General features: G+C 34.2%; 1 protein-coding gene across 3 annotated transcripts in view; it reads right to left on the bottom strand.

Moving 5' to 3' along the window:
- The window catches only part of impdh1b (IMP (inosine 5'-monophosphate) dehydrogenase 1b), a 34777-nt gene extending 28296 nt beyond the window's left edge, over positions 1-6481 (bottom strand). Inside the window, exons 1-3 of one of the 3 annotated variants that reach the window (XM_059326289.1) lie at positions 6162-6481; positions 652-750; positions 391-471 (exon numbers count right to left, since the gene is read on the bottom strand). In XM_059326289.1, coding sequence (XP_059182272.1) covers positions 391-471; positions 652-749 — 179 coding nt within the window. In that variant the 5' untranslated portion in view covers position 750; positions 6162-6481. The remainder of the gene's footprint in view (positions 1-390; positions 472-651; positions 751-6161) is intronic. The other 2 variants (XM_059326290.1, XM_059326291.1) reach the window with 2 other exon arrangements.
- Between the last annotated feature and the right edge of the window lie 6643 nt (positions 6482-13124).

The following is a 13124-nucleotide window of genomic DNA, read 5'->3' as shown; positions in this document are numbered from 1 at the left end:
TTTTGTCAAGCAAAGAGTTTAGAAGAAAAAAAAAGGGCATGAGCTGTTCTGTGTGTGTTGCATTCACAGAACAGGTCATGCACTTTGATGGTTAGTCAAAGTTAATAATGCAGTTAAGTCAACTGGAAGCAAATTTGATCCCCATGACCAAGATCAGGTTGAGCATTCCAACAAGCCCTCCGTTTATCTTCTGCTATTTATTCATTCATGCACCTTCATGACACCAGATTGAGATTAAGGCATGGTTGGTTTCAGTCAAAGTAAAGTTGCTTTGGAGGGATTTGTCATTTGCTTCCCTCCTTCTGAATTAATTACTTGGAGAGACAAAAGGATTTATTTTTTTTAAACAGCACAGTTTCAAAACAGTTTGAAGATGACTGTTTTACTCACTTGTAAGTCAACCCATCTCCTTTAGAGCATAGCTCTTCAGCCGTATGACCATCGGAGACAACGCACTGTTGGTCAGATCTGCTGGTTCAAAATGTGTTGGCCATTACAATGCACAGCTGCGTACACTTCACCCACCCATTGCGCGCAGGTGAGGTTTTTAAAAAAAAATCAGGAGACCTTACTTTGAATGAATTTCATTTACTTTACTGAGATTTTTTACGGCAAAATAAAATCAAAGTTTGTGATGCAGGGGGAGCTTACTTGTACGTGAGGCCGTCTCCGATGGAGAAGAGCTGCTGAGCCGAGAGTCCGTCTTCAGGGACGTAGCCGGTACCGCCGCTGATTAGGTAATCCGCCATGCTGCAAGAAGACAAGAAGAGGAAACTTCAATTAGGGGTAGGGATGGGTACCGTTCACATTTGAACCGATACGGTACCGATACCCGGTACCTGGGAATCGGTATCGGTACTCAACGGTACCAATTTTCGGTACTTTTGCGTTTGAAAATATAAACTTTAAAAAATATATCAAAACAATATAAAATCCAGGATGAGCAGTGCTTTATTGTTGAGTGAACGTGCATTTTGTAACATGAAGGTTGGAGTGTTATCAAAGAATGCAGAGGAGCTCTCAGGTGGCAAGTGCACGGAGAAAAAAAAAAAAAAAAGGTTTTAAGTGCACGTGTGATTTGTTGTGATGACGTCGTAGCTGTGCGGTGCAGCACCGGTCAGACAGTACTGTGGTCATAGCATGGTTGGAATAAATAAAGTTGAGTCGGGCTGCTCTGTGAACATATCGAGGATGACGCAGGAGTCTGAGGGATTTAATTTCAGCGAGGCAGTTTGGAGTAAAGTGGCAGGTAATATTCCTGAGTTGAAGATCGGAGTTTTAGCGGAGGACCAGAGATGCAGCAGCTAGCTGCTAGCTGTTAATGACTGATCTACAGAAGAATGGAGAAAGCAAACGGAGTAAGGAAGGTCCAATCTGGAGGCAGACTAAGGCCAAGCCCGGGTAGAGACGTTGGACAGATAGTAGCTGGCGGCTAGCAGGCCGAGAGCCGGCTGTTCGTCTCTGCGCCGGGGCGGAAGAGGGCAGCAGCTAGTGGCTAGTGACCGCGGTGAGCAGACAGGACCAGACCAGGAGGTAAATAAAAAAATAGTGCGATCGTCAGCACGCTTGTTAATCAAGACGTCAAATGAAAACAGGTTGAAATCAATGATCAGTTTAAAGGTAACGCCGTTTAGGTACCGAAAAATGGTACCGTTTGATTTTACTTGAATCGGTACTCGGTAGTACCGACGGAATTCGGTCGGTACCTATAAAAGTACCGAATTCGGTACCCATCCCTAATTAGGGGTGTGCCATATCGTATCGTTCACGATTATACCGGTATATTATTTTTTATGGGTAAAAAAATGCATATCATGATATTGGCAACATTCCGTTAGCTAACAATTAAAGTTGTGCTAATCACAAAAAGCTACTTCCTGTTGCTAAACAATGCATTTTTCAAAATGAGAGCCACACCATAGAATTTACAAAAAGGCTGTCAAAATAAGATGCCTTAAAATAAACATACGTGAAACTTTATTCTCCTTTACAATATTTCATTAAAATATGCAATGATAAGATCAGTGAACATGATGGAATAGTGGCATTAGAATGTGTGAGAGGCACCAAATTTGGGCTTTTATGAAAAAAATGTGAGGTTATGTGAGGTGTTTGCTCACATTTAGCTCTCAAAGTGGACGAGATTGATCACACTGTACTATAAAATGTGCAAAATGTTCTCTCACCGGACTCCCTAGATGGTTATTTTTTTATTATTTGCTAATACTCAAGAGTCGGGAGTCATTTTTTTGTATTTTGCAACTGTTGAGGTTTGCAATTTACTCTACATTTAGATTTATGATTGATTTTTATTTTGTTGTACGATTTTTATGTATTTCTACAGACAAAAAAATATTTTTTTATGTATTTTTCTGTATGTTCTAATATCGTCAAGAATATTGTTATCGCAAAAAAATACCCTGAAATATCGTGATAATCTTTTAGGGCCATATCGCCCAGCCCTAACTTCAAACAAATGAGTAGCACAAGATTCATAGAAAGATGTGCATCTGGAGATAGTAAGAGGATGCTCTGCAAGAACACTAGACATCCACTTTGCAGGCAGGGCTTTAGTGACCTTCTCACAGGAAGACGTAACCATAGCAACATCAACATCCCCCCCAGCCAGCCAGCCAGCCAGCCAGCCAGCCAGCCAGCCAGCCAGCAGGTCAGTGCATCTGCTTGCAACAACAAGCCATTATTAATCTGGTAATAGCATGTAGCTATGATGTGCACATTTAATCATTAAATACAGATATTGTTATGACTTCTGCATAGACATCATGGGAGCTAGCCTACCGTTTATTAATAATAAAGCACACAAAGTACTACAAACATATTCGTCTCTGTAGTTATTCTACTGTGATTCAGTGCTGAGCGAAATTTTGTCTCTATATCTGAATTATTGATAGCGTTGCTATTTTTAAAACATAAATAGTTTGCATGTGCAACTTAAATGCTGCAGGGGGCCACAATTTTTCATGTTCACTACCACAGGGCCACATATAGGAGCATGCACTTAACCAGATATGATGAAACTGCAGTTTTAAATATGTTTACAGTGCAGTAACTTAACATATTTCATGCTCAAATGCATGTAGAACAGTATGAATAGGAATACAAAAGGTTTGAAGCTAATACATTTGTACATTTAGTCATTTAGCAGACGCTTTTATCCAAAGCGACTTACAGGAAGAATAAAAAACAATATATTATATTATTACATACGCTATTAATAGTGCAATAAGAGCTATTAGTGCATCAATAAGTGCTAGTGATAATTCTTTGAGGAGTAGAATTATGGTGTGGTGCTAGGAGAGAAGATGCTCTCTGAAGAGCTGGGTCTTCAGGAGTTTTTTTTTTTTAAAGGTAGAATAAAATAAAAAAATAACCACTTTAGATTTTTTTAGAATAAAAAATAACCACAATTTTTCATGTGCACTACCACAGGGCCACATATAGGAGCGTGCACTTAACCAGATTTGATGAAACTGCAATTTTAAATATGTTTACAGTGCAGTAACTTAACATATTTCATGCTCAAATGCATGTTTAACAGTATAAATAGGAATACAAAAGGTTTGAAGCAAATAAAACATAACTTTTTTTTCAGTGCATGAACAGCAGACCAAGATTAATTGCAAGAAGTAATTTTGTGCATTTTCACACTGCACTTTTAAAGATTTCATGCTCAGATGCATGTAGTTGTACTGACTGAGGACCACTTCAAGTGAAGGTGCGGGCCGTATGTGGGCCCGCGGGCCTCCTGTTGCCCACCCCTGGCATAAGGCAAATGACAACAGTGCAGTAGTCCCCACATGACCGCGTGATGCAAAATATGGCCGGGTGACCCACTAATATTTAAGCCTCCATAGCTAGAATAGCACTAAATTACCAATATTACGCACATTTTACGCAGGAAGAAAAACACGATATCGTTAAAACTAGACGTCTCGACTCGATCGGTGACGTCTAGTTACTGGCCTGGTGACCTACATTACGTTATCAGTAGCTTGCAAACACTAGCTGCACACACGGCACACCCGTACAGCTGTTTACATACAATTCACTACTCCACACGGATCTTTGTGGAGACAATAAAGCGACATCATAACATCATGGCTGATAATAATCCGTGTTGCAAGATATCCATGCTACTGTCCATCCATTTACCTCAACAGTCCTTATCTGGATCACTGGGTTTTGGAAAGCGACACATCGATAAACAACATTAACAGTCAATAAATGCCATTTTTAGAAGCTCTACATTTTTTATTTACAGTTCTAGTAACCAGCCATTATTGTCTAGTAAACCGGATGTTATGCATTTTTAGAGATTATGTGGGAATAACCGGTATTCCTACAATAAAGGTGGGCATTTTACCACAATATGTAATGTTTTTGTGTGTTTAATGCATGCCGAATTGAAGAGTAATCCCCTTTATATCTTGCAGGATATTAAATATTTTACTACACCATGTAAATACATGTTAAAAAACAGAGGCAATAATGTTTTGGCAGAGTTTTGAAGCGAGTTTGGTCGTGAGTCAGGACGTGTTCATGCAGGCTGATGTGGCATTTTTCACGCAAATGACTCAGAAATAGTCCTTTTAAAGTTAAATTAAACAAGCATCTTTATAACAGTTAATACTACATACACATGTGTGAACAAAACCACTAATCTAGTTGACATTTAGCCTGATGTAATATTGCCAAAAATGTTGGAGAAACCGGTTACTACAAACAACCAGGTGGCAATACAGCTTAACCAAACAAACATTAAGTAGCTTTAATAAAAAATTAACAGGAATAGTCACACACCATGTAAATCATTACTCCATATCTAGCATTACCCCATTTTACCTCATTTATGTAACCCATGCCTTCATAACATTAAGTTACACCACATATTTGATGTCACCACAACCTTTTTTTAACCCTCTGGAGTCCATCCATTTACTGAAAATACACGTTTTATTTACAGTAATAAACTTTATTTATGTGTGATATGTAGACAAGCTGAGAAAGCCAGTTAAAAGAGCAATCATAGGAGCTTTCACAGTGTCACATTTATCTTTCTAGATCATTTTTAAATTGTTACTTCATGCTCAAATGCATGCATCTCTTGCTACAATGAAAACTATTACTATTTTTTAATTTGCATGCAAATAGACTGTTTTGTAGTCATATTATATTTTACATTTTTACATTTACATTTATATTTTACATTTTTCAGCTGTTTTTGTGTGTATAAATGGTTAAAAAAAAGTGTACTTCATGCTCAAATGCATGTATCTCTTTCTACAATGAAAACTATTACTTTTTTTTTAATTTACATGCAAATATACTGTTTTGAAGTCATATTATATTTTACATTTTTACATTTACATTTATATTTTTCAGCTGTTTTTGTGTATAAATGGTTAAAAAAAAGTGTACTTCATGCTCAAATGCATGCATCTCTTGCTACAATGAAAACTATTACTATTTTTTAATTTACATGCAAATAGACTGTTTTGTAGTCATATTATATTTTACATTTTTACATTTACATTTATATTTTACATTTTTCTGCTGTTTTTGTGTGTATAAGTGGTTAAAAAAAAGTGTACATTTCCATAGACACGTGTCTTTTGTTTGTATTTTGGGTTCCTGCAAGCTTTATACTTTAATTAAAATAAAATGGAAAAATCAGACTGATAGCCACGTTTGTGTGGAGAAAAAGGAGCCATGCATGTGATGTAAGGACAGACTGAAAGATGCTAAACAGAGACAGAAATGAATACAAAAATCTCCTGGACTTCAGAGGTTTAAACGTGTTCCAGTCCCTAATAAACAAGTGGTGAAGCATTAAACCATTAGGGCTGCTAAAACTGTCCCACTCGGTCCAGATGCGTTAAAATAACCCACTAATGAACTTTTGGCAGAGCAGACACGAGCTGACAACGTTACATTTCACTTGCAGACATGTGGGAGCAGCCGTTAGCATTTAGCATTAGCATCTTGGTCATTTAGGCTTGACATTAAGGGGGAAAAAAGCTCCCGATGCTTAAAAAGCAAGCTCTTCTACCATGAGGAAGCAAACACCACGTGGGTTAGACTACTTCTTAGCAAAATGCACACTCTCAACATGTCTTTTTTCCTTTTTTTTTTTTGCTAACCTTTTTGGAGCTGATGCCCACGTTGACCGAAGGAAGAGAAGCAGCAACTTTCCAGCTGCGAAGCTACAGACGTCAGGCTTAAAAAAACAGAAATAATCGATGCAAGACCAATCGATTCCTTCTAGCTCGAAGAAAAAGCTGGTCCGGTTCTGGTGGTTCGTGGATCCAAGATGTAAAAAGTGTTACTGGTTGGGAGTAAAGTGAATGAGAAGTGGTTGCCTGTCGATGCAGACAGTGTTGGTGTTATGTACTAGCAGCAGCGTCACATCCCCTCTCCTCCTCCTCACAGAGGCGTGTTAACCCTGTGCAGCCTGCAGCCTGCTGCTGCTGGCTGCAGCCGGTAACGAAAGGGTTAAGGCCAAGGGTCTCAAACTCAAATTACATGGGGGCCGCTGGAGGCAGTATCAAAATGACCAAAAAAAGACACAAAATTACTAAAAAAAAGACACAAATGACCAAAAAAGACACAAAATGACCAGCCAAAGGACACAAAATGACTGAAAAAACCACTAAATTACTTTAAAAAGACATAGAATTACCAGAAAATACACAAAATTATTTTAAAAAGACACAAAACTATTAGAAAAAGACACAAAATTACCAAAAAAAGACACAAAATTACTAAAAAAAAGACACAAAATGACCAGCCAAAGGACACAAAATGACTGAAAAAAACACTAAATTACTTAAAAAAGACATAGAATGACCAGAAAATACACAAAATTATTTTAAAAAGACACAAAACTATTAGAAAAAGACACAAAATTACCAAAAAAAGACACAAAATTACTAAAAAAAGACACAAAATGACCAGCCAAAGGACACAAAATGACTGAAAAAAACACTAAATTACTTAAAAAAGACATAGAATGACCAAAAAATACACAAAATTATTTTAAAAAGACACAAAACTATTAGAAAAAGACACAAAATGACCAAAAAAAGACACAAAATTACTAAAAAAAGACAAAATGACCAGCCAAAGGACACAAAATGACTGAAAAAAACACTAAATTACTTAAAAAAGACATAGAATGACCAAAAAATACACAAAATTATTTTAAAAAGACACAAAACTATTAGAAAAAGACACAAAATTACTAAAAAAAAGACACAAATGACCAAAAAAGACACAAAATGACCAGCCAAAGGACACAAAATGACTGAAAAAAACACTAAATTACTTAAAAAAGACATAGAATGACCAGAAAATACACAAAATTATTTTAAAAAGACACAAAACTATTAGAAAAAGACACAAAATTACCAAAAAAAGACACAAAATTAAAAAAAAAGGACACATAATTACCATAAAAATACACAAAATTACAAAAAAAAGGACACAAAATTACTGAAAAAACACTAAATTACTTTAAAAAAGACACATAATTACCATAAAAATACACAAAATTACTAAAAAAAAGACACAAATGACCAAAAAAGACACAAAATGACCAGCCAAAGGACACAAAATGACTGAAAAAAACACTAAATTACTTAAAAAAGACATAGAATGACCAGAAAATACACAAAATTATTTTAAAAAGACACAAAACTATTAGAAAAAGACACAAAATTACTAAAAAAAAGACACAAATGACCAAAAAAGACACAAAATGACCAGCCAAAGGACACAAAATGACTGAAAAAAACACTAAATTACTTAAAAAAGACATAGAATGACCAGAAAATACACAAAATTATTTTAAAAAGACACAAAACTATTAGAAAAAGACACAAAATTACCAAAAAAAGACACAAAATGACCAGCCAAAGGACACAAAATGACTGAAAAAAACACTAAATTACTTAAAAAAGACATAGAATGACCAGAAAATACACAAAATTATTTTAAAAAGACACAAAACTATTAGAAAAAGACACAAAATTACCAAAAAAAGACACAAAATTAAAAAAAGGACACTAAATTACTGAAAAAACACTAAATTACTTTAAAAAAGACACATAATTACCATAAAAATACACAAAATTACTAAAAAAAGGACACAAAATTACTGAAAAAACACTAAATTACTTTAAAAAAGACACATAATTACCATAAAAATACACAAAATTACCAAAAAAAGACACAAAATTATTTAAAAAAAGACACAAAATTATTTAAAAAAGACACAAAATTATATTACATAACATTTCCACTTTAGCAGCTGCCTTTCTTTTTGTTAACGTTGTCATAGAAACAACTGAAACAAAGCTCCAGCTTGCGCAATAAAGGGACCTTCCACACACAACACGGTAAAGTGCCATTTATATAAAACTCACATTAAACTTTCATATCAAGGTGGGGGCCACAAAATATCGTCATGAGGGCCGCAATTGGCCCGCGGGCCGCGAGTTTGAGACCCATGGTTAAGGCTGATTCACGTTTAAGTTGTGTCTTCAAAATGCTGCCAGACTGGTTTTGTCAGAGCTGCAAGTACATTTCAATGCATTCAAATGTGCAGTGGTGGGAAGTACATTTACTCAAGTACTGTACTTCAGTACAATTTTGAGGTACTTGTACTTTACTTGAGTATTTCCATTTTATGTAACTTTATACTATTCCACTACATTTAGAAGCAAATATTGTACTTTTTACTCCACTACATTTAGCTGACAGCTTTAGTTAGCCTACTTTACAGATTCAACATGGAAAAATACCATATATTTAATATGATTACACATTTATAAAACATAACAGTGTATTAAGTAGTTAACAAGGGTTAAGGCTGATTCACGTTTAGGTTGTGTCTTCAAAATGCTGCCAGACTGGTTTTGTCAGAGCTGCAAGTATATTTCAATGCATTCAAATGTGCACCAACTTTCATAGAGGTGGAAACTTATGCACATTTACTAGGGTGTAGTTTTGAGTTAGGCTACTTTCCTTGATTCATCCCATAGTGCCTCTTTATCCTTTCACTACAAATAGTCACCCTGTTAAAATAAACTCATTTTTTCAGGTTTTGCAGCAAACACAAAAAACTTCACCAAACGTGTAACACATGACATTTATTGATCATTTCACTCAAAAAGGATGTAACAAACGATGGCTATTCTGCCCTACAAAGCAAAAAGGCAGTAATTGCATTTTTGGTCAAAAAATGAGTTATTATCATTTTCATGACTTTCAAGGCATCCTTTGTTATGTGACAAAAACATCTTATCTCAAATGTGTGTCGTTTTGGAGAAAAATGGTAGTTTGTACAGTAACTAAACAGCTGGATTACAGGATAACTTTAAAGTCATTTTTCTCAGTTCTGCACTCTGCGTAGTTACTGCCTTTTTGCTTTGTAGGGCAGTATTGGCATAGTAATAACACTGTGTGTAAATTATGTAACTTAAGAGAAATGAATGACTTAGGCTTTTTTTTAACATGCCTTTGTGACTTAAGCAAGATATGGTAACACTTTATTTTGAAGGTTTGAAGGTGCTTTTTTTAGATTACCATCCCTATTTCCATGTTATAAAATACCATCTGTTGTTATAGATCAACTTGCCAACAGAAACACTGAAGTGCAGCAATATGTAAATTCTGCTTAAATGTTAAAGAAAAACTATTAAGTCAATATTATAATATAAGCCATAACACAACACTGACAGAGGCCAAAGACAGAGAGGACTTTTACCACAGTCTCTTTATAATACACTTTCACTTGAGTAGCATTTTGAATGCAGGACTTATACTTGCAATTGAGTACTTTAACATTGTGTTCTTACTATTTTTACTTAATTAAAGGCTATGAGAACTTCATTTGCCATTGTGCTTTTGCAGTTTCAGTTTTTCTTTCACTTTGCAATAGACAATCATGTGGCTAAGCAGTAGCTCTCATCAAATGCATGTGGTTTGCCTTCCCAAAATCCAAAACTTCCATGCCTTAATTTTCCTTTGCTAAATTGAAGCAGCAGTGTCTGCATTCTGGTCACATGCAAATCATCTTAACAGGATTAAATGCACCGAAAAGTCACAGCCAGTCACGCTTTATTCACATGTTCAGAGAAGTCACAGGAACACAAAATCCTGATGTGGATCAAATGACTCTTCCTGTTCCGTTTATCACTCTAATACCTTGTATATATACACTACCGGTCAAAAGTTTTAGAACACACCAATTTTTCCAGTTTTTTATTGAAATTCAAGCAGTTCAAGTCAAATGAACAGCTTGAAAGGGTCCAAAGGTAAGTGGTGAACTGCCAGAGGTAAAGAAAAAAAGGTAAGCTTAACCAAAACTGGAAAATAATGTACATTTCAGAATTATACAAGTAGGCCTTTTTCAGGGAACAAGAAATGGGTTAACAACTTAACTCTATGGAGTCTTGGGCTATTTTGTCCATTTTTGAATTCTTTTCATGTCTTTGTAAGTCATTTTGTGTCTTTTTTTTGTCATTTTGTGTCTTTTTTAAGTCATTTTGTGTCTTTTGGTGTCTTTTTTAGTCATTTTGTGTCTTTTTTGGTCATTTTGTGTCTTTTTTTAGTCCTTTAGTCCAACATAAAATGTGATTTTGAATCTTTTTTTTACTTTCAAAACACTATCATGCTCAATAAAGAATTTTAAATGTTACAAATGTGCATTAATTTCAGAGTACACTGAGGCATTAAACTGCATCATTTTCAATTAAATTCTGGAAAAGTTGATGTGTTCTAAAACTTTCGACCAGTAGTATATATATATATATATATATATATATATATATATATATATATACAATACACTTATAAATTGTGCATGTCAGTAATGGTCCCAGCTTTCATTTTGGACACAAAAGCAATTTGAACCATGATAAGAGAAAGAGTTCTCTGTTAGCGCTATATAAATAAAGTTTGATTTGATTGTGGGTTTTGTCATTTTTATTGTCTGTTTTTATCCTTAGTTTTTGTAAAGCACTTTGTGTTACATTTCTATGTATGAAAAGTGCTACATAAATAAAGTTTGATTTGATTTGATGTTAGGCAATTCCATGAATACATGGAATACACTGAGGAAATGAGAACACATAATGATAATAATGCAGGAGCGCTAATATAACGCTAATTTCTACTAGCATAACAAATAGACTTGTCTCTTCCCAGTGTTCACACACGTGCACACTCACATTACTTGACAGACTGTCAGCATGCTGTTCATGTCATCAAGCTGTCAGCAGCATTATTGGTTGCTATGAGTTGCTGACAGAAAATCACTTTTTCTTTCTTGCAACTAAAAATACGACTGTCAGTGTCTTTTATCGCCTCTGCTGCAGCTTCATGGAGCAGATCAGAGTCAAATCTGTCACTATACCAATAAAGCCGAAACATGCTGCCAAAAAAGAAGCATTTGTTACACTTTTGCAACTTAAACTACATTAACCCTTTGATGCACAACATGGGTCTAAAGCAGGGGTCTCAAACTGGCGGCCCGCGGGCCAATTGTGGCCCTCGTGACGATATTTTGTGGCCCCCACCTTGATATGAAAGTTTAATGTGAGTTTTATATGAATAGCACTTTACTGTGTTGTGTGTGGAAGGTCCTTTTAATTACTTTTTTGGGGTAATTTAGTCTTTTTTTAATAACTTTGTGTCTTTTTTAATAATTTTGTGTCTTTTTTTTGGTAATTTTGTGTCTTCTTTGGTAATTTTGTGTCTTTTTTTAAGTGATTTTGTGTCTTTTTTGGGGTAATTTTGTGTCTTTTTTAAATGATTTTTTTGTCTTTTCTTAGTAATTTTGTGTCTTTCTTTGGTCATTTTGTGTCTTTTTTTAAATAATTTTGTGCCTTTTAAAAAAATAATTTTCTGTCTTTTTTGGTAATTCTGTGTCTTTTCTGGTAATTTTTATGTCTTTTTTAAATAATTTTGTGTCTTTTTTAGTCATTTGGTGTATATTTTTGGCCATTTTGTGTGTTGTTTTGGGTCATTTTGTGTCTTTTTTTAAATAATTTTGTGCCTTTTGAAAAAATAATTTTGTGTCTTTTTTGGTAATTCTGTATCTTCTGGTAATTTTTATGTCTTTTTAAAATAATTTTGTGTCTTTTTTAGTCATTTGATGTATATTTTTGGCCATTTTGTGTGTTGTTTTGGGTCATTTTGTGTCTTTTAAAAATATTTTTGTGTCTTTTTTATTCTGTGTCTTTTATTTGGTCATTTTGTTTCTTTTTTTTTCTTCATTTTGATACTGCCTCGAGCGACCCCCAGGTAATTTGAGTTTGAGACCCCTGGTCTAAAGTGACCCGACTGAGTTTTTAATTTTCTATATCTTTGCAATAAATTAATTTCATCATTCAGTATTCCAGGTTTTCCTCAATCAATTTGTTTTTCATCATCATACATCCTAATTTTTTGTTTTTCATTTCTGACTTTTTGAATAAAAACCCTTTTTGTATCACTACTACTGCTTCTAATGCACAACATGGGTCAAAAATGTCATTATGGGGGTATTGTGTGTATAATTTTAAGGAAAAATTAATTTAATCAATTTTGGAATCAGGCTGAAACATAAAAAAATGTGGAAAAAAGTGAAGCTCTGTTAATACCTTCAAGATACACTGTATGTGTGACAAAATGATACATAAACACGTTAAATATATTAAATATATGAGTGTGGAAAGTAACTATTTGAAACAAATTACTATTATTATAGTATTAAGTCATTTAATTTTAATACAAATTTGGGTAACACTTTACAATAACCAACTAAATAATGTTTATAGATGGTTTATAAACCAATTATTAACCATTTACAAAGTGCTTTACATATTTAATCATATTAATGTTTTCAACCAATTTATTAAAGGTATATGAATCATTTCAAAATCATTAACATACTTAATATGGAGTTAAAAATATTAAAATGGGTGCAACTAAAACTATTTATAAACAATTAATTATAATTTAATTGTTTGTTTATGGTAAAGTAACTATAAACGTACATTAATAGACATGTTTATAAATAAATATACATCTATTTGCCATTTATACATGATTAAGTTAGT

This window comes from Centropristis striata, chromosome 22, assembly GCF_030273125.1.
Source record: "Centropristis striata isolate RG_2023a ecotype Rhode Island chromosome 22, C.striata_1.0, whole genome shotgun sequence".
Lineage (NCBI taxonomy): Eukaryota > Metazoa > Chordata > Actinopteri > Perciformes > Serranidae > Centropristis > Centropristis striata.
The sequence above is the reverse complement of the archived record's forward strand: the minus strand, read 5'-3'. Positions and strand labels throughout refer to the sequence as shown.